Source organism: Aspergillus tubingensis (assembly GCF_013340325.1).
Source record: "Aspergillus tubingensis WU-2223L DNA, scaffold_8, whole genome shotgun sequence".
In the NCBI taxonomy this organism is placed as follows: Eukaryota; Fungi; Ascomycota; class Eurotiomycetes; order Eurotiales; family Aspergillaceae; genus Aspergillus; species Aspergillus tubingensis.
This window is the reverse complement of record NW_023336282.1, coordinates 3,398,263-3,420,221: the sequence shown is the minus strand read 5'-3', so window position 1 is coordinate 3,420,221 and position 21,959 is coordinate 3,398,263. Positions and strand designations below refer to the sequence as shown.

Genomic DNA, 21,959 nt, shown 5'->3' with positions numbered 1-21,959 from the left:
TGACCGAATATGAGATACTTCGCAGTTGAAGCCATCTCTCTGCACCTTTCTTATACCCCACTGGCTTTCATATCGCTTTGATAACCTGATATGCTTGTGCAGGCGCCCGCCAATTGTGAAAAGGTAATGTGCTCGGCCGACTGATTGCACATCCTGATTGCTTTGATTGGCCCCCAAGTTTGGTATTAGTAGACTAGCGGCTATTTAGCAACAGGACTTGGGGTGGCTTGACCCCTTTGAAGATGGATAACCCCGCGGGCTTCTGTATCAATCAGTATCTGATCAGGCTATCGGAGGATCCGATCCCTGCAAATGCTCGAAGCCTCCCATATAGCTGAATCTACGCAGCCGATATCGTTGCTTGACTGTGAGTTCTAATAGATAATGGGCAATGAGCCACGTGTGAGCACGCTTGTAAGTCATAGCCAGCTTTGAGTGACAGCTGGCCGGTCGATATCAATCAGCATCACCTGACAGGCAGCGCGCAATGCACCTTCTCTTTGAAGTTAGTCAGGAAGTGAAGATACTGGTAGAGATTGATATCACTGATAAAGACCCTGAATGTCAAGACCATCAGGATGATCGCTCCAGAAAGAGAAGGTCGTAAGCCGGTTTTCACGGGGATATCGTGTCTGCAGCTTATCAACCCCGCACGACGCGAATCTGTCAAGATAATGACAGACACCTTATCACTCTTCGACGCATCGCGTCCTCGGATCTTCGACAAAAGTCTAGACTGCCCAGCTACCAAGTCATGGCTCGATGAGATTGTGGTGAGGACCATCTGGGTGCGACGCGACCGAGGTAGAGCATAACGGCAATGCAGATGAATCAGAATGCATGAATGCAGCCATAGCTTCTATGCTGCTAGTTTGTCCTCACTTCAGTTATGATCAGTATGCTTTCAGAGTCATCGTGAAGCAGTTCGCCTTCGCGTACTCGCTTCTACAGAGCAAGATCACAGTCGACGCAGCAGCTCCCAGCAGATACCATTGTGGCGATGGTATCTATGAAAGAAGCTTGTTTTGCATCTTGAGCTGCGCTGTTTGGAAGAGTAAATGAAAAAATTGAGAGTAGAGAATTGAGATCAAAAGTGGCAGTGTTGATGGTCGGCGACTTTTTGCTTGTTTTGGCTGGTTTGTTTTCTGGTTGACATGCACGTGCTGCATCAGCAAAAGCAACAAGCAAAGCTCGTCCATCCAGCGACAGCAAATCCCGATCACTGCAGCTCATGATCTTCGGAGCAGCATCTGGTCTATCAACAAATTTGTCATATTGCCATCAGTCACCATGCCACTATCGAGTCGGTGAAGCGCATGAAGAACGACAGTTCGTCTCGAAGGCTTCTCAACACCCCGCCGCTTTCCTACTATCGAAGGATAGAGCCGAGGAATCCACTTGATTCCACTTGGACCCTCGATAGTCATTGACGCCAATTCCGTGATGGCGCTGCGTCTGCTGGCGAGGAAACCGGGAGGATGCCAGACCGCTTCTTCTGTAGATCTTCCCCCCCACATCAACAAACACCATCACTCGATCCAACCATCATCCCACCAAAGATCGTCACAGACGCCGGCTGTGATTGACTTTGAACGAAATGTGGCTATGTTAGCTTGCCACCTGGTTGGCATGTGGTGATGGGGCTAAGATAGCCCGAAGGCGCGTGGGTGAAAGACAAAGATCTACAAGGCGTCGTGCTTAGACGGCACGGGATTCTAGCAACCTATCTAGCCATCTACTGACTAGTAAGTGAAGATTACTTGCTGTTTTTGCTTTGTTGCATGAACTATGGAGCCGTGAGCATTTGGACTGATTTCTACTTTCGCTTCAGATTCGAAGATTCTACTCAATGTGGACCGGCTCAACATGGCCACGGACAAACCCGGTTTCCTGCTCCAGCCGCCTACTTTCCCCAACCTCGATACAATGGCCATTGTCCAGGACCTACTCCACCAGCTGTAACTCAAAAATGGGCGTAGCAGAGATAACGAAGGTGGAAGAAGAGCAGAAAAACGCACACACAAAAATTGCATCATTGTTCAATATCGAGTGGGTTCTAAACCTAGAGCGAGCAATACGGCAAGTGTACTATCAGAAGCAGTGCCGGGACTTCTGGAACCGTCTCCCAGCCAGTCATATCCGAGAATTCAAGTTACCGCATCTCCGCAGGCGGGGACCAGGCTTAAGAAGGACAAAGAGAGACCTTCGACGAAAAAAGCAAGAAGAATATGAGAAAGTGGAATATCCTCCAAGCTACAGTGGACCCTAATACGAGTCCTTCCAAATGTGGCGCATAGCTTCTTGGAAGGAGAGCTCCAGATTTATTCGAACTTGAACGTAAGATTTTGGTTTGTTTCTCCGCTCCGCCGAGCCGAGGGTATAGAGCAACACGTCTCATCATTTGTCATTTGCCCAGGCAGGATCTATACCAAGCCACCTCTACGGATGGCCGCGGGGAACGGGAAATCCCCAGACCCCAAGAAGAACCCAAGGATGATGGCCATCCACAGCCCAATTTCCAGGGTCTCGGTACCAGCAGCGTGGATGTGGAACCGACCAGACAACAAACAAGGGCGGTCCGGACGCAAGGAACATCATCCACGGTTTGACCTTGCAAGTGCTGCTCTACTAGCAAGTCTCAGAAGCTGTGCCCGATTTGTCATCTCTGAATCCGTGAGATCACCCGTAACTAGCGAAATTAGGCGTCGGCAGCGTTAGAGAGCATCGTGTCAGCTCGATCAGCAATATCAGATTCAAAATCCCCTCCCTCCGATAAGCCGTCGATCCCCCTCACTTCTCATCATCCCGTGACCTTGTGCAGGCTGTCTACCCCAACATCCCATGCAACCACGATCCACGGCCGTGCCCATTGCCCATCGTCAATAGTCAGATCCTTTGCCCAGACAGTGGATCGTCGACAGGGTCATACTCATTTCAAGTGTGTGGCCCGTACCAAGATGCAATGAGTGGATGTCCTTCCCAAAGTAGCATGTCTGCACACAGGGATATCCCTTGAACCGTAACCGAAAAAGAAAAGAGGAAATGCCCACCAGAGCATACGTCTCAAGCAAAAGCAACTCCTCCGCTGCATCTACGAGTCCAAATTTGGAACACAGTGACGTGGACCACTAACGCACCAGGATCCTGCAATTCCCCCGCAGAACCAGCAGATAGGCAACCAAGCAGATACTCCACGGGATTAAGCAATAGAGCTAAGTAATGCACCACGTGGGTGTGCACATGTACATGGTACATATTCTCCCACCTATTTTATGTGCTTATTCTGTGTACCATGCGGAGAAATAGTACTTCTCCGAGTGCCAGTGTATGCAGGATTATTCCCCTCATCTGCTGCTCACACATCACGAAACATGATATTCATATCCATGAGGGGTAGGTAGGATGCAAGATACATACACAAGCTGCATAATAAATCCCATTAATAGAATCTAAACAATACACCAGAGTGCAAGTCACACATGTGATAAGAAAAAAGAAAAGAAATAGACCGAAAATTAACATTCAATAGATTGGAAAAATCTTCCGTCACACGGACATATACCAACAAGAAATATATTTATTTTTTTACTTGCCCGATGGAATTACATCATACTACAAGAACCTTTTTCAAACTCAAGATAATCAATAGTACTACCGTGCTAAAGAGTAGATAGTTGATAGAACCCGATCAAACTTTGAATCCCTACAAGGCATGATAAACCTAGAATAGCATTTACAATAGTACTACCACTTATAAAATATAGAATTGAAATGAGTGAAATCGGTCAGATGGGATCTTCACGATCTACTCTGTACGAACAGGGTTTACCATGTCAATCACACATTTCCTCGTATGTATTCAACCTGATCACAAACAGCCATGAAAATAAGTAGAAAAAAGAAAAGAAGATAATCATCCCTCCAACATGCTCAAGACGGAAAGAAATAATACTGCGGCCTATTCCGACATGATGGTCTAAGCTTTACGTGTGCTTCTTCCTCCAACTAACTACGTAGTATAACCCAACTGATGTATTAATTTCCCACAAACAACAAACCAACCCAAACTCATCTCCGGCAAATCACACCCTACTACCCTCCCATTAAGGGTTCCCATAAAACCACAACCTGGGCCAGCAGATAGATTACCTACATTAGTGTACTCCGTACTCCCTCCGTTAAATGAACATGGTAAGCACTAAATCACTCATACACACAGACATCCATAATACTAAGAGTGTGAGACACATCCCGACACGGGTAAATTGCTTCTCAGGCCTAATTCTGCCTAGACTCGATAACTACTACTAGTACGTATTGATTGAAGGTGTGTGTGTGTGCGTGCGTGATAATAACAATAATAATAATATATTGTAATATAGTAATAATAATAATATAAATGGGGACTACTGCGTAATATCATATAATAAGTAGCCTAGCCAAGACAAGACAAGACAAGACAAAGAGATGATGGATTCGTGCACGTGCAAATTGCCCTACTACTAAGCTTAGGCAGATATCTTTTTTGATTATGGAGATGGATGGATGTAAGTTAACTAGCTAACTGGCTACTTATCCTATCCACTGTTAAGCAGGCAAATGAAGCCATCTTCCATTCCATCCCATCGTGGGTACACCGCACGGAGTAGGCTTTATGCATTTTAGTGAGATGGAGTTATTATTGCCGGCCCGGGATCCCGTAGGCTGAAGATGGGTGTGTCCCACACCATTACTATCGCTGTTTAGCGATGATATCCCTCTCTCTCTCTCTCTCCATCGAGTTCTACAAGTGGCACCATAAGTAAAAAACTAGTCTAGGGCCCCGCCGCACAAGCTGAACTGAACTGAACTGAACGAACCGCGACCGAGCTTTTTCGCAAAGAAAAAAAAAAAAATCTTCCTGTATTTTTTTTTTCCCTCGCAAACTTCAGATAGGTGGATAATTTATTTGTTGGGACAGGGAATGCAGGATGATGAAATGATTCGTTGAAAGTTCATTTCTTGGCTGCAGGATTTAGTGCCATGACCGGACCACGATCTAGAGCGGAGCCCAAAGCGCAGGTTTTGAGTCCAGGACGGAGTCTAGTGAGGGAGAGAGGGAGGGAGTCATACGAGGATTGGATTGGACTGGACTGAACTTGTATCTATCTAGACTAGTAAGTAGATACGGATTACTACGGCGTGTTACTAGGTTGGTTGGTTTGGTGTGGGCTCCGTCTTCGTGCAGCGACCTGCATACTGGTCTCGCCCTGCAGAGCATTTGCCGGCAGCAGCGTAGTCGTCGTCTTCGCTAGGAACAAGCTTCCCGGTCGGAGACGAGGAAAGTCTTAGGAAGGAATGGGATGCGAACTAGACTAATCGCTCTAGAAGCAATTGGCTTCGTTTGTTGCTGGAGAAACGCCGCTCGCTCGCTCGTTTCTTTTTGAAGAAAACCCTGCAGGAAGAGGGAAGAAGGTTTTGTGTGCGTTGTACCTGGCATGCTGGCTTGCTAGGCTAGCTAGCTTAGCTAGTTAAGGGTGGTAGTAGGGATAGCAGAGAATAAGAGAGAAATTTTTTTGACGGCTTACTTACCGACCCGAACTCCGTGGCTGCCGAGGTACGTACGTACAGAATAGGGAAAGGGAAGGGATAATAAAATATAATAAAAAAAATAAGTAAATGAAAAAGCAAGTGTTGTGCGAAACTAGTAATGGCTAAAAGTGAAAGCAGCTCTTTGGCTAAAATGATTACTGAGTAGTATACGGAGTATTATTGTTGGTATAGCTGTCATGATAAGCTCGAGGTTCACTACTCTTTGACAGCTTTGCTTTTCCACCTTCAAAAGACCCGACTGATTAACTATTGAATGTTTAATTTACAATCTGACTAGCTTAACGGACATTTGCTCAGGGATTACCCTCCTGTCAGTGTCAAAAGTGTCAAAGGGGGGTTCATTTTAAATGACGATGAGCAGTGGGAGACTGGGTCCCGGGCCAATTTGAGCTTGTTCGTACGCCATCAATTGAGGCTGTGGACGGGAGAGCAGGCAGGAGAGAAGGGAGAGAATAGGGGGGGCAGAGCTGGTAGCTGCTTCAGGGAGCCAACTCGGAGACGCGGCTGGCGACGTTCCGAGTTTGAGCTTGACACGAACAGGCAAAGAAAAGAGAGAGTGAGTGAGTGAGAGAAAATCGGCGACGCGGCAGAACGGTCGCCAAGAGGCGCTCCAAGTGGGGATGCGTCCCTTTGTGCCGCGACGAAACAGACCGAGAACGGAGTCTATCCCCAAACCTCTCTTGTAGATATTTACTGGATCCAGAATCGTTGGTTCTTGTCTGTCTGTCTGTCGGGTGGCATCCGCCACCGCCGCCGCACACGGGGAATCTACCCATCTGGAGCCGATGGGGGTCGACCCAGATAGAAGTGTTCGTCTCGTGTCTAGCAGTATCTAGTCTGATGTAGCATGAAGATAGCTGCTCTCTAGGTTGAATGCTGATCCTGTCGATGGCAACATCGTACTTTTATTTTTTACTTTTTCCATTTTTTCCCTTCTGGTTGCGCGGACAATGACTGATAATGTCGCATGTACCGGAATTATGCTCAACGTCACGGCGATCAACGGAGAGAAGGTTCTCCGTAGTTTCCACTGAAAACGAACCAGCTGCTCCGTACAATTGAGTCAGGATACCTATGATAGAGAGTCAGATTTGAGATAGATATCCTGCAGGAAAAAAAAAATAATTCCCTCATAAGCAATCTCAAAAGGAAGATTAAGCATATTGAGTAGAACCCACACAGCCGCGTTGCCTGCATCTCACACTGCATCTAGTCAATGTATTAAGGGCGCTTGGAGAGAACGGTATGACCCTTCGGTTTGAGACTCGGAAAGCTTCAGATTTCGGGCCCGGTCCCGTTCCCCCCTACCCACACCTGGGATCATTAAGTGATTGCTCAGCAAGCAAGCAGTAAGTAAGCAAAAAAGCAGGTACGGTCGCAGCCGGGTCAGCTAACAGAACTACTAAACCTCAGTTAGGCACAGGCCCCGGCGCAGGAGTAACTTAGCAGTAGTAGTAGAAGTGATGCGAGAGGTAAGGGCCCGCAATCACCGCACCTGCCAAAGCAACTGTACTACTAAACTACTACTTACTGTGTACTACTACTCTCCACCAGTCACCCAGCTAGGACTTCTCCAATGAGCCACAGCGTCCAACTAAAAGTAGACTAACCCTTAGCTTGTATGGGACCAGAACTGGGTCATCTTCGGTCGGGTCACACCTCCTTGCGGCAATGGAGGCGTGGGCTCAGCTTTTCGGGTTAGATGCTACTTGGCCATCGTGCAGTGCGGTTTAGATCGGACGGAATGGGAAGGGAACTGCTGGGGTTGATGTTGTTGGATGAATGAACAATTTTTTTTCTTTCTCTTCCCTTGCAACAGATCCAACGATAGACACGAGACATACCGTCACCGCCGTTACTCTGGGTGACGGACGGATGGGATTCAAAAATGAGAAATTCCCACGAGAGTCACATTACTGCCTCAGTTACTTACTAAGTACTTACTGCCCGCTTGGGGTGACATCCAGTAATGGAAGTGACAGCACAGCTTCCGCGGATGATCCGGTTGGAGACTGATGTTCGTATGTAATTAATTTACCCGTGCCCTTTTGGAGGAGGGAATAGCCGCACCGTTTGGCGATCGATTAGTCGATGGACTACGAGGGACTACTACAGAACTACTAGTAGTAGCGAGGGTGGCTGGTAAACGAAGAGAAAGAAAGAAAAGGGCCACATCATACGAGATGGCAATCATAATCTATAGAGCCCCATAAATGATATACATAAACATACAAGGATTGTAGAATAATCCAGACCATATGGCATGAGACCTGGAATGTACACAGTGCTTATTATTGCAACTGGTGAGAAAACAAATACTGCTAAGTTAGCAGTCAGTTGGAGAGATACACAACACACCCGTGACCACTCCAGCTCAGCAAGAGAGATACATCCATATTACCGTATTACTGACTAAGGCAGCACTACGGCCGAAGACATCTGATGGGTTACACCAATAACAACGCACGCCTCGGAGGTCGAGTCTCCAGTGGCAGCTTCTTACTACGCTAATTGGCTCTTTCCCCAGACCTCGGGCGCCTTTAATCTCCACCTGCCCTTGCTTTCCCCGGGCTTGGAAAGTCAATCGTTCTTAGGCGATACCCGGTCGTCGACTAGAGGAAAGAGAGAGAGACACACACACACGAAGGATTTGCCATCTGAGAGGTTGTCCGCGTGTTGAGTCTGCAGCCCTTGCTGGACGAATGGAGCCATGTTCCTTCCACCCTGCATTTTGGGGCCCTATGGGGTTATTCCCTCCAGCCCTTTAACCTAGGTAATTAAACAACCCTCTAAGACGATGGCAAAGCCCTTCTTCTCCCCCGCTTGCCCATGGTTTGCGGAAAGTCTAATCCCCCATGCCTCCAATGGGAAGTTCATGGACGAATGGAGAGAATACCGCAGAATGATGGAGGATCGGCGCCTCCCTCTTGTCTGTGTCTCTGGTGATGGTGAACGGCGTCCAAGTTCTCGCCAGCGAGACCCATTGTGTTAGCCTGACTTCTAGTCGTCAATTAGGGACATTCACACACACGGGAGTGGCCCGTCAGGTGGATTCCTGCACATCGTTTTAAAAGCCAACGCTAAATTCGGCCGCTCCACTCCTGCGCATCGCCGACAAAGCATGATAAAGTAATAAAAATCATGGTGACACCGTAATAATAAAAAATAATAATATGATATAATAACAGCCTAGATTATGCCCCCAAAAAAGACAGATGGGGTGAGGGGAGGAAGGAAAAAAAAAAGAAAAATTTCCCAAATTTTGCTCAGATCAACGCTAACCAACGGATCCCATGGAGAAAAATGTCGAATGAAAATGAAATAAAATAAAATGGAGCATCAAAATAAAATAAAATAAAATAAAAAAAAAAGAGGAGAACTTACCAACCAACTAAAATCCCAGGCTAAACTCAACTAACGGTCCTTCCTCCCAAATCCGGTAGAATTGCTGGCTCCCTGCAACCTTCGCTCGTCCGGGTTGGGTCTCATCCCAAAGTCCGTTAATCCCAGCGAGAAGCACTGTCAGGCCGGGCCACTTCCTATTTCTTATTTGACCTTCGCCTTTTCCCCTCTTCTCCCTTGTCCTCTCTCCTCATTGCTTCTATTTATTCCTCTTACATCTTGCACGGTCCCAGTCGTCGTCAAGATACCTTGCTGATCCGGCCAGCAGAGCTGTGCGCATCATTTTTCTTTTTGAACTCCTCCTCTTCCCCTCTCCGTGGTTTCATATATATTCATCTCCCTCCACCTCCAGCTAGCTGGATTGCTCTTTGATCTTAAACCATTATAATCAATCTCCCTCCTATACCTTTTAATCCTTGATCGGATTATCTCCACCCTATAATCATCATGTCTGCTGAACACCCTATTGAGAAGGACATGGCTCCTGAGCTCGAGAACGGCAGCAACGGCAGTGCTCCCTTGACCCACGAGTTGACCGCTGAGGAGACCGCCAGAGCTGCTGCGCGTTTTGGCTATGGACCTATGGCTCACGTCAACACCAAGGAGGCCAACCTGCGCCCCTTCGGAGGTGAATTTCAGCCTGGTCTGTACAAGTCGGTCGAGCAGCGCAAGTTCGCCAACCCGGCGCCTCTGGGTCTCTGCGCTTTCGCCCTCACCACTTTCATCCTGAGTTTGATCAACATGGGAACCCGTGGTATCTCTGCGAACAACATCGTCGTTGGTCTGGCTTTCGGATATGGTGGTCTCGTTCAGTTGCTTGCTGGCATGTGGTAGGTACTCCCTGTTGCCACACCCTCGAAATGAAATGCTGATCGTTATTGATAGGGAAATGGCTGTCGGAAACACCTTCGGTGCCACTGCTCTGTCCTCCTACGGAGGTTTCTGGATCTCTTTCGCCATTATCTTGACCCCCGGTGGGTTCGAGATCGAGTCGTCGATTGAATCCGCCGGTGGCGCCACCATGTTTTACAACTCGATGGGACTGTACCTGCTGGTAAGCTTGATCAATGGCTGGAAGAATGAGCGCCGCGCTAACAATCCTCCTTAGGGCTGGTTCATTTTCACCACCGTCCTGCTGTTCTGCACTCTGAGATCCACTGTCGCCTTCTTCTGCCTCTTCCTGTTCCTGGACCTGACCTTCTTGCTGCTTGGTGTTGGTTACCTGCAGCGGAACTCTGCTGGCGAGCCCAACACCCCCGTCATCAAGGCAGGTGGTTTCTTCGGTCTCCTGGCTGCATTCGCCGCTTGGTACAACGCCTTGGCCGGTATTGCCGACAGCAGCAACAGCTTCTTCATCATCCCTGTTGCTCACTTCCCCTGGTCTCCCACTGCTCGTAGCCGTGCTAAGACCCCCCGTGAGACTGTCTAAGTCAGTCGCGTGGGTTCAGGCCATCGACATGGTCGCGTTGAGAGGAGCCTTTTGAAAGAAAGAGTAATACACCTGCAGTTGTTATGTTTCAGATACCCATTCTAGTAAGGCCATTGCTGCGCGGGGAATGGTCCAGGTTGTAGACCACTTGGGGGTCTTGTCAAGACGTGCAAGCCCTCTGCAGCGGGTCCAAACAATCCAGAGCAGTGTTTTGTTTATTGTGTTGGTTTCCATTGGAATATATAATATCGGAACCTGGGTAATAATGATGGAGCAGTCCGTTGTCGAATGCGACGGACAGGGGACGCGTTGGTTTTGGATGTTTAGTTTTTGTTAATGAAATGAGTAACCTTGAATGAATACATGATTTATGTCAGCTTGACCTGAAGTAAATGCTCGTGAACACCTACCTCATCCCTCTGTCAAAGACATCCATCCATCCACAATCCTGCGCAGCAGTCCTGATAGACCTTATATACCCCAACACGAACAAAGAAAGCATAAACAAGAAAAGAAAAGAAGTATAAAAAAGAAAGCAAGAAACTATAACCTGCACGCAACGCAACACAATGCAATGCAACTCACTCTTCAAACCTTCGATAAAAAGCTTCAATAGCCAGTAGTAGTAGTAAGTAATCCCCGACCGCAGGAAACAAAGAAATAATATCCCGGTCGCTGACACTTTGTCAACGTTGCGAACTCTCCGACGTCGCACAAGTTGAAGCAATCAATCAAATGGGAAGGTAAGTCGGCGGGCCGTTTCCTGTCAGTTAGTAGTTCTGTTCGCTTTTCTTTGTGTAAATATACTTTGTTAGTGTATAGACATGTAGTATAGCAATAGTAGTCGTAGTAGTAACCACATCCAATCTGCCCTGCTATGGAACCAGGCTGTATAGAGTATAGCTGAAGTTATACAACCGAAACAAGCAGGTAGGAAAGAAAGAAAGAAAGAAAGAAAGAGAAAGAAAATAATAAGCGCGCAAGGCTACAGTAGCTAGCAGCGAAACGAAGAGACCGACGTAAGTATTTATCTCTCTTCACACCGACCGACCGACCAGCGGCAGCGGCAGAGACTCGGCGTTCGGGCGGGATTCTCTCGGACGGAAATTTCTCGGAAGTGTCAGAAAAAAAATAACCTCACTACTTACTTACGGGCACTAGTTAGTTCATACTTAGTTGATTGATCCCGAGATCGATTGTCCAATCCGCTGCTGTTGGCTGGGTTCTGCCAATGTGGACTTTTTGAATGTGTTCGTGTAAGTGGATTCTTTCTTTTGCATGGCTTTTCTTTAATCACATATTTTTTTTTTTCGTGGTTGGGCTTTTTGTTTCATCGTTTGTTGGTGTGGGAGAGGGCGTGGGTGGCTGGGATTGTGTTATTGGGAGGTGACTGTCCGTTCAATTGGGTATGGGTGAGGGATTTTTTGTACAAGGCTTGGTTTTGGGGCTTACTGTCCTGTTTTCGGGCTTGGTTAAGTCGGGATCCCGGATGGTGTGATATTTGGGATTATGACTGATTGGTTGATCATCCTGTTTTCATGATCGAGAGGATCATGTGTGGATAAGTAGTAGAATTGTGGGAATTGTAACGATTGCGGCAGCTTTGTCATATATACCATATCTCATTAATATATCATACATGCCACATGAAACATGCGATCAGTCCTATGTATGAGTGTTATGTCGGGTCTATATACATTCGTGCGGTGCGCGGAGCTTCATCTCAATCTCTTCCCATAGTTCTCGTAGCGGAGTCAGGTAACTCCGGTCCGCATAGAAAAAGCCTAGAAGTAGGGCTCGGAGGTCCTGCCACGAGTGGATGCTTCCGTCTTCTCGAAGTACCGAAACAAGCTCGTTCACGAAAAAGGTCCGCTCCGGTAGCAGCCGCGAACTGCACGCCCCGATGAACAGGATCCAGATCAGCACATCCCGGCACAGTTCAAAGTATCCAGCACTCATCGTGCTTTCTAGCGCAAAACGAAGCGCAGTCACCGGTTTGGGGAACACCGGCGCGATGTGCGGGTAGAAGCCCCAAATGACGGTGTTATGGAACACCAGGCATGCCAGCCGAACGCAGCCTTCGATGGTGGCTTCCATCTTGATTTCACCTGTCGCCGTGTACCGGTCCTCATGGAGGGAGTATTCGACGTACAGGACTTCGGTGTTGAAGTAGTCCTCCGTCTCGTCGTCAAAGTCTTGGTATTGCGTTGTGCTCTTGATCCATTCGCAGTACCACGTCAGTGCGGCCAGGTCATATATCATCTTGGACATGGCATCCCCAAAGATGCCGGGTATCTCAATTAATTGTGTCAAACGCGTAGCTAAAATTAGTAGATCTTCATTAGGAGGCATAAGCGCCAATTGCGAGGGACGGGCGTAACGAATAAAAGGGAATATGGGCTTGGTGCCGGCCATGCACGCCACACGGATGTCAGTCCTACTCGAGTCAGTCCCGGCCCACAGACTCCACCAAAGCTTGGGTTAAACTGACCATGATATCTGGAATCGAACGTCGGGCGGTACATCCGCGAAGGTTTTCCTCATGCCTACCATCTGTCGGAGACCGGCCAGATGGATTTTGAGATAGTCGGCATTGCCAGATGCAATCTGACCAGTTAGCTAACCTCTTACATAATGGTTCAGCAGTACTAACCTCAATGGTCAAAAGGATTGACACGGCGGCAATCAGCTGGTCACTGGAGGCCTTGATCGGATCCGATAATCCCTCGTTAACTAGTTTAATCGTCTCACCCCGATGGTGGAACGTGTCCAGAAGTAGCACGCTAGAACGCCGCTTGTTGGGGTCTGTCAGCGGGAGCTCCCCTGCTGCCAAGGCGGAATTCGATGCGGCTACACATATACAAGCATGCAATGATACCGGATCTTGTTGAACCAATGCGGTCCAGTGATCCCGCAACTTAGGTCCATACCGGCGCTGCAAAGGATAGGCCTGCTGGGTCAGGTCGAAGACTGCAGAAGATTGTTAGAACTACGCCTTCCAAAGTCTATTGCAAGTCAACCTACAGTGCTGAAGATGTCGACACATACGGTCCGACATGACCGTATGCATTGAATTGAACGGGTCGGTAGCACCGCCCAAATAAGCCCACGGAGTTGCGGACTGTACGGGTGCGAGAGCATTCTGCGAAGGAGTGTCGACGCTGTAGTTGTCCACTGTCTCGGCAGAAACAGATGGATAACTGCCCGCGTCGGTGACCACCAGCTCTTGCTGCGGTACTTCCTTCTGTCGCTGTTCGGGCGACGATGAACCAGAGGATGATGATGGAGAAGAGGAGGGAGAATCAGAGACGATCCGTGTGCCGAAGGAAGAGGATTCGGTGACACTTGGTTTCGGGAAGGATCCGGCAGAAGGGGCCGAAGAAGACGGAGCTGCAGCTGACGAACTGGAGGCTGTAGTTTCCACCGGCTGAAAGGCAAGATGTTTCCAGGTTTTGCTCTTGTAGCGTTTCGTGTTTTCTAGCCGTTTCTTGCGGTTGTGCTCGGACATGACATGGGAACGAATGCGCTTGAGTGTCTCCTCCCTGGTACCTTCGGACACGGACTGTGGATCGGTATGCACCCAGAACAATGTCGATTTCCCCGCGGCGGCATTGTTGGACTTCCGCGATTTGCGGGGTTTCGTGACACCATTCCTGTTTACATCCTGCCGGGTAGATTCAGTGGTGAAGGTCTGCGCGTCGGCATGGACGGGGGCCGGAGGTATTGATTGCTGGGGCGGCGGCGGAACAGGACCATAAGCAAGCGGTTGGCTGGATGTCGAGATCGGATAAGAGTAGGGATGATGAGGATGTTGATAGGTATTATTATTAATCGTGACTGGATGGACAGCAGTAGTGGGAGAGGCCCAAGCAGCTGGTTTGCTCAGCACAGGCAAGACGTGCTCGTGGTCGGTGGCCAAAGAGCGCGCCGTTGGCTGATAGTGGTGGGAATTTCTAGCGTCCATCGCACGCGCGAGTCTAAAGTATTATTCACAGATCCAGCTGGCGATCTTCATCGACGTTCATCGTTCTAGAATGGGCGAAAATCGAACGATAACCGTCTAGGCGGAAGGGTGGGAATTGAGGATGATGAGAGAAGAATCCGGGGGGGGAAGGATGAATGAACGGAGGGAAATGCTGAATGGTCAGCGCACTGCCCTTATCAGGAAAAGCCCATCTCTCGGAAGGTGGATGTTCAAGGAAGAGGTGGAAGGGAAGGATGCCGGAAGAGAGTTAGTGGTAGTACTAAGTGATAGTAATAAAGAGGGAGTGAGAGTGAGAGAGTGATTGGGGAAGGGCCGATGATTGATTGATTGAGTGGGAGGAGGAGAGGGGCTGCAAAGTGGAGGGGACAGGGACCTCGAATTGGGTAAGGCCCAGCGAAGAAAAAAATTGAAAAAGATAAAAAATGAAAAGGAAAAAAACAGAAAAGATCAAGCAGCCAGTTGAGGAGATTTAATTCCTGTTCCTTGTTTTCCCTTTTTTTTTAAACCCCCGTTCCTTTTTTTTTCCCTTATTTTCCTTCCCGTTCTAATTTTCTGCTTGTCTGGACGCGTAGCCAATGATCGGTTTGTTTAGCGGCCAACAATACCGGAACAAATGCAGGCACAGGTACATAAACGAGTCACCCTGACAGGTTCACAATCACTTCTTTTCAGCAATTAGTGTATAAATTAAAAAATTATATTATGATAACGGCGCACGACAATGGTAATGCCTCATAATGAACAATACAATGAATGTAACAGAATAGACACGAGGTCCAGATCTCGGATGTTGCAGTAGCCGGTGCCGGGTGGAGCAGCAACTTAAAAATTCTCGATGCGAATTGGAGACTCCAAACATGAGTAATACACTGCATTACGAGTATCCGCAGGTTATTAATAGTAGGGGCGACCACATTTAATATCATCCAGAAAGTAGTGCCCAGACTTGTTATGCACCTTAGGAATCAGATAGATAGTATCAAGAATTTTAGGCAAACAATGAGAGTGTGTGATGAGATACCACTTCCTACATGTTTGATCGATACTACCATAGGCATACACTACACACACTAATCATTTGACCACTCAGGCACAACCCTGACCAGAACAAACCATCCCTCCTCCTCCCCCCGTACTTCCGCGGGTTTCCCTCTGGCACATACAGAAAACCGCGTTAGTCGGAAGTTAAAATCCAGCCCAAGACCAGCAGGAGACATCCGAAAAACCCATAACAAACCGGCGGGCTCCACTCTTTTCGATCGGAGGAGATCGGACAAATTTTCCCTCCTGGATGGTTTTGGAGGTTCTCCTTGCGCGGTCAAAAATATGATGTATCTCTCTCTCCCTTCCAATTCAACCGAACACCGAGAACACCACTTCGGTTACGTGTACTCAATAATTGTGCATCGTCAGATTGACTACCAACATAGCCAGAGATATATTAAGTTATTAAAATCTGTCAATTGCCCGACTCCACGGCAATCAAACTTGCAACTCCACGTACGTCATGTTAAGAAAGTCTTCAGGGCTGACACTTTTGCCGGCTTGTTTCCCAACAAGCAGGCACGCCCGTCCGTCGGGGAGAAACTAAAATCGAGCCAAGACGGTTTGATCCACCGCCATTACGATTGACCGCAACGGTTTGAGCACGTCATTCCAGATTGTCCGTTCCGCTTTGTACGACCCTCCTGAGGGATGGATAACGGTTCTCATTAATGTTTTAAATGAAGTATTGTTTGTCGATTTAGAGAAGTAGTCAAATATTAAGTGTCGTTGAAATTCGGTTTCATAATATCCTCTACTCTTCAATCATGTTTCACTCTCATACCATGGTTTTCCACACACTCAAATTCTTCCACTAGTGTGTGTGGTAAGCAAGTAACTAACAACGCCCCAACAGCCACTCAGCCAGCCAACCCGCCAAACAAACAGCAAAAGCACGCACAGGATGCTATGCTGCCTGCATCTACCTGCACTGCGCCTTGACTGCTACCTTTCGTGCAGCGATCGCCCATACTTGAAGTATACAGGGATGAGAAACGAACAACTCGTTCTTGGCTCCCCGTGACTTTTTCCTTTTTCCCCTCCCTCCCTCTGTCCCTCTGTGTGATTGTGTATGTGTGTGTGCCGTTGGCTTACATACTTTCTCCTGCGGAGTTTATGCACACGAGTCAGGCCAGTCTCATATGTACATGCCTCCCCTGTGGTGATTGTTGCAGTTGCACAGAGTTACATCGGGAGGGTGTTGTGGCCTACTCAACTTGACCGCAACATGGCCGCCAGGTTACGTCCGAATCGGTCTCCCTGCATGTGTCTCTAGCCATGTAGTAACTGATTAGTAGGCGTTTTGCTATTTACTAGATAGATAGTCTCCATAGACCCCATCCAGATCGGGCGCTCAAATCCGCACGCTAGGACCAATATGGAGTTTTTCGTTTTCATTTGTACTATGATAATAATGTAGTTAATATTCCCGGAACTGAGAAGAAATATCGCTACAAATGGTGTTCCTTCAAATCTAGTCCGTCGCTTATTTACTAACTACTTACTTATTAGTTAATTAGTTAGTAAAAAACGGTGTTTTTATCTCCGCTTACTAAACCTCCGAGGAGAGAAAAATTTTACGAGAACGTCGGATATATCTCTGTTTGAAGCCACAAGCACGGGACAGGATTGTTTTAGGATGGTGACGGCTGTCATATCCGCTTTCCACTGGGCTAAGACCAATCGTTTGGTAAGATGGTGCCTTAACTAGTACTTCTACATAGAAATGAATAGAATCAGTCATACGGAGTCCGGAGTAATTAGATCCCAGCCATCACTGACAATATATTAAATCACCCAAAATCTGGACATCAATATCGAGTGTATACACTTAAGCGACGAGTACATAGTACACATCCCAATTCCCAAAACTCAGTCGGCACATAGTCTAGATACACATCTAGAAGTGGATACGGGATGGATTCCCACAGTCCAGGTGGGCCAAACTAGCCTGGAAACTGACTAGCTAGACTTAGCTAGCAAGCATCTTGGCCAAGCACAATTCTTCACCACAAGAAACCAGCAGCATCGACACCAACACAACTACGTACCTCGTACTCCTTATACGAAGATACGCATAGAAGAAAGCCTATCTAGTAAGTAGTAACTAAGTAAGTATCGACCAAAACCACGGGAACCCGCAACGCCCATCAAACTCTATCTAGACTCATACTGAAACACTACCTACACTCAACAGCGGCAACTTCTTACTAACTAGTACCTACGGAGTAATTAGTCAACTAAGTAGTTAGCATAACCCACCCACCTATGGAGTCATGGACAGGTAGATAGGTGATTTAATTTACGTTCTATCGGAACGAGCCGATCGGTCTGCACCCGGTCCACCGTTAGTTGATCCAGTCCAATGCACGCCAAGGTATAGGTCAACCAAACAGAGAGCGGGTTTGCGTGTTGGTTGAGGTCTGGACACACAAGTCTTTGGGATCGGATATTCCGGCTTCGCCTGGATGAAGAAATAGAAAGAAAGGGCGTGTGAGTTGTAAAAAGTGTGGATAAAGTGGACTTCAGTTGGGATATTGTTCGGACGCGTCGGAGATTCGAGCCCGGTGATAAGTTACTTGGCCCGGCATACCGGGATGGAAAGTTCCGTGCGTATGAATGGTTCGGATGTGATTGGTTAGGTGCTCGGAGATTTGATCGTGTTGGAGGTACTATTACTGCTACTTAGTATATAGTGCGAGTTGTGTGTTGGGTATTAGGCTTTATGGTCGAGACCAAGTTACTGCGTTATATGTTTTCTGAGGTACAAGAGCTATTAAATGACTAAGTAGTGAACAGAACACTAAACATAGTACGTACTCCATATTAGACTACTAATAGCCGAGGAAGATCGGTTTGAAACTGAATCAATCATATTATTAATGCCCAGATATTGGCTTCACTGTCTCAACAGATAGGAATCAAGTTCATTGGCTCGGGAGCAATATCCGATACCTCGACTCTGAAAACTCGGTTCGCATGAGAAGGCAGAAGAAGCCGAGGAGTCTGGATCCAGCAGCTGCAGCTTTGTAGCAACGGATTCAGTTCCCTGCTACTAACACCTCTGTCTTCCCTCTCTTAGCAAGTAGTCCTCTGTCTTCTCTTAGGACTGCTGGCTAAGGGGAGTGCATTTTTTCTTCGACATTTTTTTTTTCACCGGGAGTTATTACTCTGGACCAATCGTAATCTCTCTATATACGAAACATCGGGAGCGTACGTACGTAGTACTATTCAGTGCCCCATTCGATATTATTGGCTTGCTGTTCTACTACTGAATAGTGTTATTAGCCCAGGAACTTGTCTTCAAGTCGTAGTTTAGACGGCTTCCGAGCTTCTTTAGCAGCCAGGCAGTGGACATGTTGGGTACACTACACCAGACTCAAGAAGGCGTGAGCCTAAGTCTAAATGTTGGATCGTTAGAGTTGGTAGTAGTAACCTGATATGACCAACTTTGACGGATTTGAAAGAGCAGGAAGGGAGATGTGAGCATCTAGGAGAAATCATAAGTGACAAAGGAGCAAGTCTCGTTACTTCTGCAATAGAACAGTTTCTCGTGATATTATGTATCTAGTTATCCAGGGCTTGAGAGCACAAGTGGTAGCATATCTTCTACGAAGGCCTCGCTTATAGCTCTCTCCACATTGACCACTTGGCAGCAATAACATCAGTGATGGACCCGAACTGCTGTACTATACAAGGATATCTCATAGCCACAGCTACCATCTTGGCGGTCAGTAGTGGCTGAAGTGACTGACTGGGTATCAATCATAGCGGGAAATGCATCCAGAGGAGCCATTGTAGCCATGTGCTCTTGTCGTTAACTACATATTAAATATTCCGTAGACTGGGACTACATAGCTGATCTATAGCAGTGATTGATAAGACTTCATACTGTGGGAAGATTACTTACACAGGAGGTCAATCGGGCAATCGCTTGCCGGGGTAAACTAGGAGGAGTTTCACAAGGGTCAGGATGTCGATCTCCCCTTGCTGATGGCCGGCACTCATGCAGGTAGATCCCAAGTACTACGCTCATCTTACTGGTCAACTGTTGCTTATCATCGATACAAACGGGCAATTGTTTCAGGTTGCTGCAATCCTTTGTTATATTCTCTTATCACTGAACCTCTGCTATCGCTACATGGTCAACGGTCGGGCCCGCACTGCGAGCCCCGCCATTATGCTTTCAAAACACTCAATCAAGAAACCCAATGCAAGTCAATAAAGGAGTATTAAAGGGAAAGGAGGAATAGTTATGTTCTAACACACTATTTTGTTTTCGGTGGTGTTGTAGAGATCAATATGTTTTGTAAGCACCGTTATGATAGCCCCGGTCGCGGGAATATGGGCACCGTGTCTAGTTGCTCCAAGCCTCCCATTGTGCCCTGTTGCCCGCCGACATGCCACCCTTGGCCAGTCTGTTGGTTCACAAAGGCGCTCTGACGGAAAGGATTCGTGCTCCCCGTAGGGTTTGGTCGCAGAGGAGCCGCAGGAGGTTGCAGGCCCTGGGACTGCGGTGGGGGAACAGAGGACGCACGGGCAAACGGATTAGTTCCCGTCCGCTGGGCTTGAAGTGGCGCTGGCTGTTGGGGCGCTTGCGGCTGCGCCTGCGGGTAGGCTTGAGGAACACTGGTATCAAGCTGCGGGTTGACTGTTGATAAACGTCGAGCGAAGGGGTTCGTATTTTGACGGTTAAGGGGGGTGGCAGGCGTGGCCGATCCGGTCGGCGTGCTCATTAACATCGATTGTCTGAAGGGGTTGGTTGACTGTGGCTGCAACTGCTGCTGGGCCATTGGCATTTGTTGCTGCTGGGAGAATGCACTCATGTCATGTTGTGGGATGGGAGCGAGGTTTGACTGGAAACCGTATGTCTGGGGCTGCGCCGAATAACCACCAAATCCAGCCCCCGTGTGGTTGGGTTGAAGAGGTTGGGGTGCCTGCTGCTGCTGCTGCGGCTGGCCAAATTGCTGAATATTCTGCGGCGCAAACTGGTTTCCAAACGCCGCTTGTTGGTCAAACCCAGTCGGTTGGGGTTGCTGGAAGCCTGTCTGTTGCGCATAGAAGGCCTGTTGCTGCGGTGGGAACCCGGTTTGCTGGAACTGCATCGCCTGCGATTGCTGCTGTAATTGCGCTTGCTGGAACGGATTGGTCTGGGCCATCGGCTGTTGGTTCTGCTCGATTGAATCAAAGAAGTCGATAAGGTCCGATTGGTTTGACTTCTGTGTCTGTGGATTCGGCTGGGTTTGAGGCCGTGCCGGCATAGTGTTCGCGTTGCTCACGGCCCTATCGCCTGTCGCAGTTTTACTCACAGGCGGAGGAGTTCCGCCGCTCTTCCCTTGCTTCCGTGCCAAATATTCTCGCCGGCGAAGGTTGAAATCCGGGTCATTGAGATCGTCCTCCAGAAGCCGCGTTAGATCCGTAGAAGCATGTTTGAGCTTAGGGATCTCCAATCGCGTCGCAGACTGGAAATGCCTGGCAACTCCCAGGAACTTCACGACCTCTTCCGTTTGGACCGTAAAGGTCTTGTATATTTCCAACGCACGTTCGCTGTCGGGTCGCGACATTTCAAAGTAATGCTCTGTGCGCAGTTCAGTCAGAGCATGCCACGGGTTTGCTAAGCAGAGCACCTACCAAGAACGTTTATTGTTCCTTCGTTCATCACAGAATACAGGGTCAAGAGATCCAAAACCAGCAAGCGAAATGCGGTCAACGATATTTCGTTCTCGACGTCGTCAGTGAGAAGCTAAAACATGTCAGTTGAAGATGTCATGATGCAAGGGAAGGAGATGACCCACGTCACATTTGAGCAGTGCATGGATCTGATGTTGAACTATTTCTGTCTCCCTCAGAAGTCCTTTTTCTACTGTCAATCTCTTCATCCGACCTTGTCCGCTTCGCACATAGTCGGTCTTTGTATCCTCGAAGGCACGCGCACGCGCGATGAGATAATCGGAGTATCTTCGAATATTATGGCCTTGCGACTGTACTGTGACATCAACATGTCAGTAATCTCCCGCGCAGATTCTGACACCATTCCTCACCTTCTGAGAATCCACTGATGGCAAGTCTTCTGGGGTTCTCTGCCATATACTGCAATGTAGCATCCAATTGTCCCTCCCTTATCATCAAGTGGACAACAATAAGAGCTTTGAAAACAATGGTCCATGTTGAGTCGCGAAGTCGGAGCTGCAGCGTCCGAAATATCTCTGCAACACCTGCCTCGCCTGTATGAGTCGCAACAAGTATATGTTCAATGTATTTCGATTTGGGGGCCGCAAGCTGTTGATGAGGACCAGATTGTCAGCACTTGCGCAAGATCACGCATCTCCTGAAAATACACGGAACCTCCTACCAACCTTTATCTTGGTGGCTCCCTTCACCGACTTCTCAAAGTTGTGAGACATGTTCAAAGATGGCTGTCCTCCGTCACAGCAATTGGTCGGAAACAGAAATCAGGGGAATCTGGCAGGCAGCTGGATTCGAGGTGGAGGGGGGTTTTCGGGGTGG

At 48.0% G+C, this 21,959-nt stretch overlaps 4 protein-coding genes across 4 annotated transcripts; 2 read left to right on the top strand and 2 right to left on the bottom strand.

Moving 5' to 3' along the window:
- Positions 1–578: 578 nt before the first annotated feature.
- On the top strand, positions 579–1,962 carry AtWU_07441 (uncharacterized protein; the record flags this gene model as incomplete). The annotated part of the gene is made up of 3 exons (XM_035502550.1): positions 579–773; positions 898–1,054; positions 1,832–1,962. 3 exons carry the CDS (start codon positions 579–581, stop codon positions 1,960–1,962), a joined length of 483 nt encoding a protein of 160 aa, XP_035358443.1.
- Positions 1,963–9,441: 7,479 nt separating this feature from the next.
- On the top strand, positions 9,442–10,423 carry AtWU_07440 (acetate uptake transporter family protein; the record flags this gene model as incomplete). Its single annotated transcript, XM_035502549.1, has 3 exons — positions 9,442–9,824; positions 9,880–10,048; positions 10,103–10,423. The coding sequence occupies 3 exons, from the start codon at positions 9,442–9,444 to the stop codon at positions 10,421–10,423; spliced, it is 873 nt and encodes a 290-aa protein (XP_035358442.1).
- A 1,689-nt stretch (positions 10,424–12,112) lies between these two features.
- On the bottom strand, positions 12,113–14,387 carry AtWU_07439 (oxidoreductase molybdopterin binding domain family protein; the record flags this gene model as incomplete). The annotated part of the gene is made up of 4 exons (XM_035502548.1): positions 12,113–12,860; positions 12,915–13,030; positions 13,077–13,393; positions 13,448–14,387. 4 exons carry the CDS (start codon positions 14,385–14,387, stop codon positions 12,113–12,115), a joined length of 2,121 nt encoding a protein of 706 aa, XP_035358441.1.
- A 5,384-nt stretch (positions 14,388–19,771) lies between these two features.
- On the bottom strand, positions 19,772–21,856 carry AtWU_07438 (ENTH domain protein; the record flags this gene model as incomplete). Its single annotated transcript, XM_035502547.1, has 5 exons — positions 19,772–21,030; positions 21,084–21,195; positions 21,248–21,438; positions 21,494–21,731; positions 21,809–21,856. 5 exons carry the CDS (start codon positions 21,854–21,856, stop codon positions 19,772–19,774), a joined length of 1,848 nt encoding a protein of 615 aa, XP_035358440.1.
- Between the last annotated feature and the right edge of the window lie 103 nt (positions 21,857–21,959).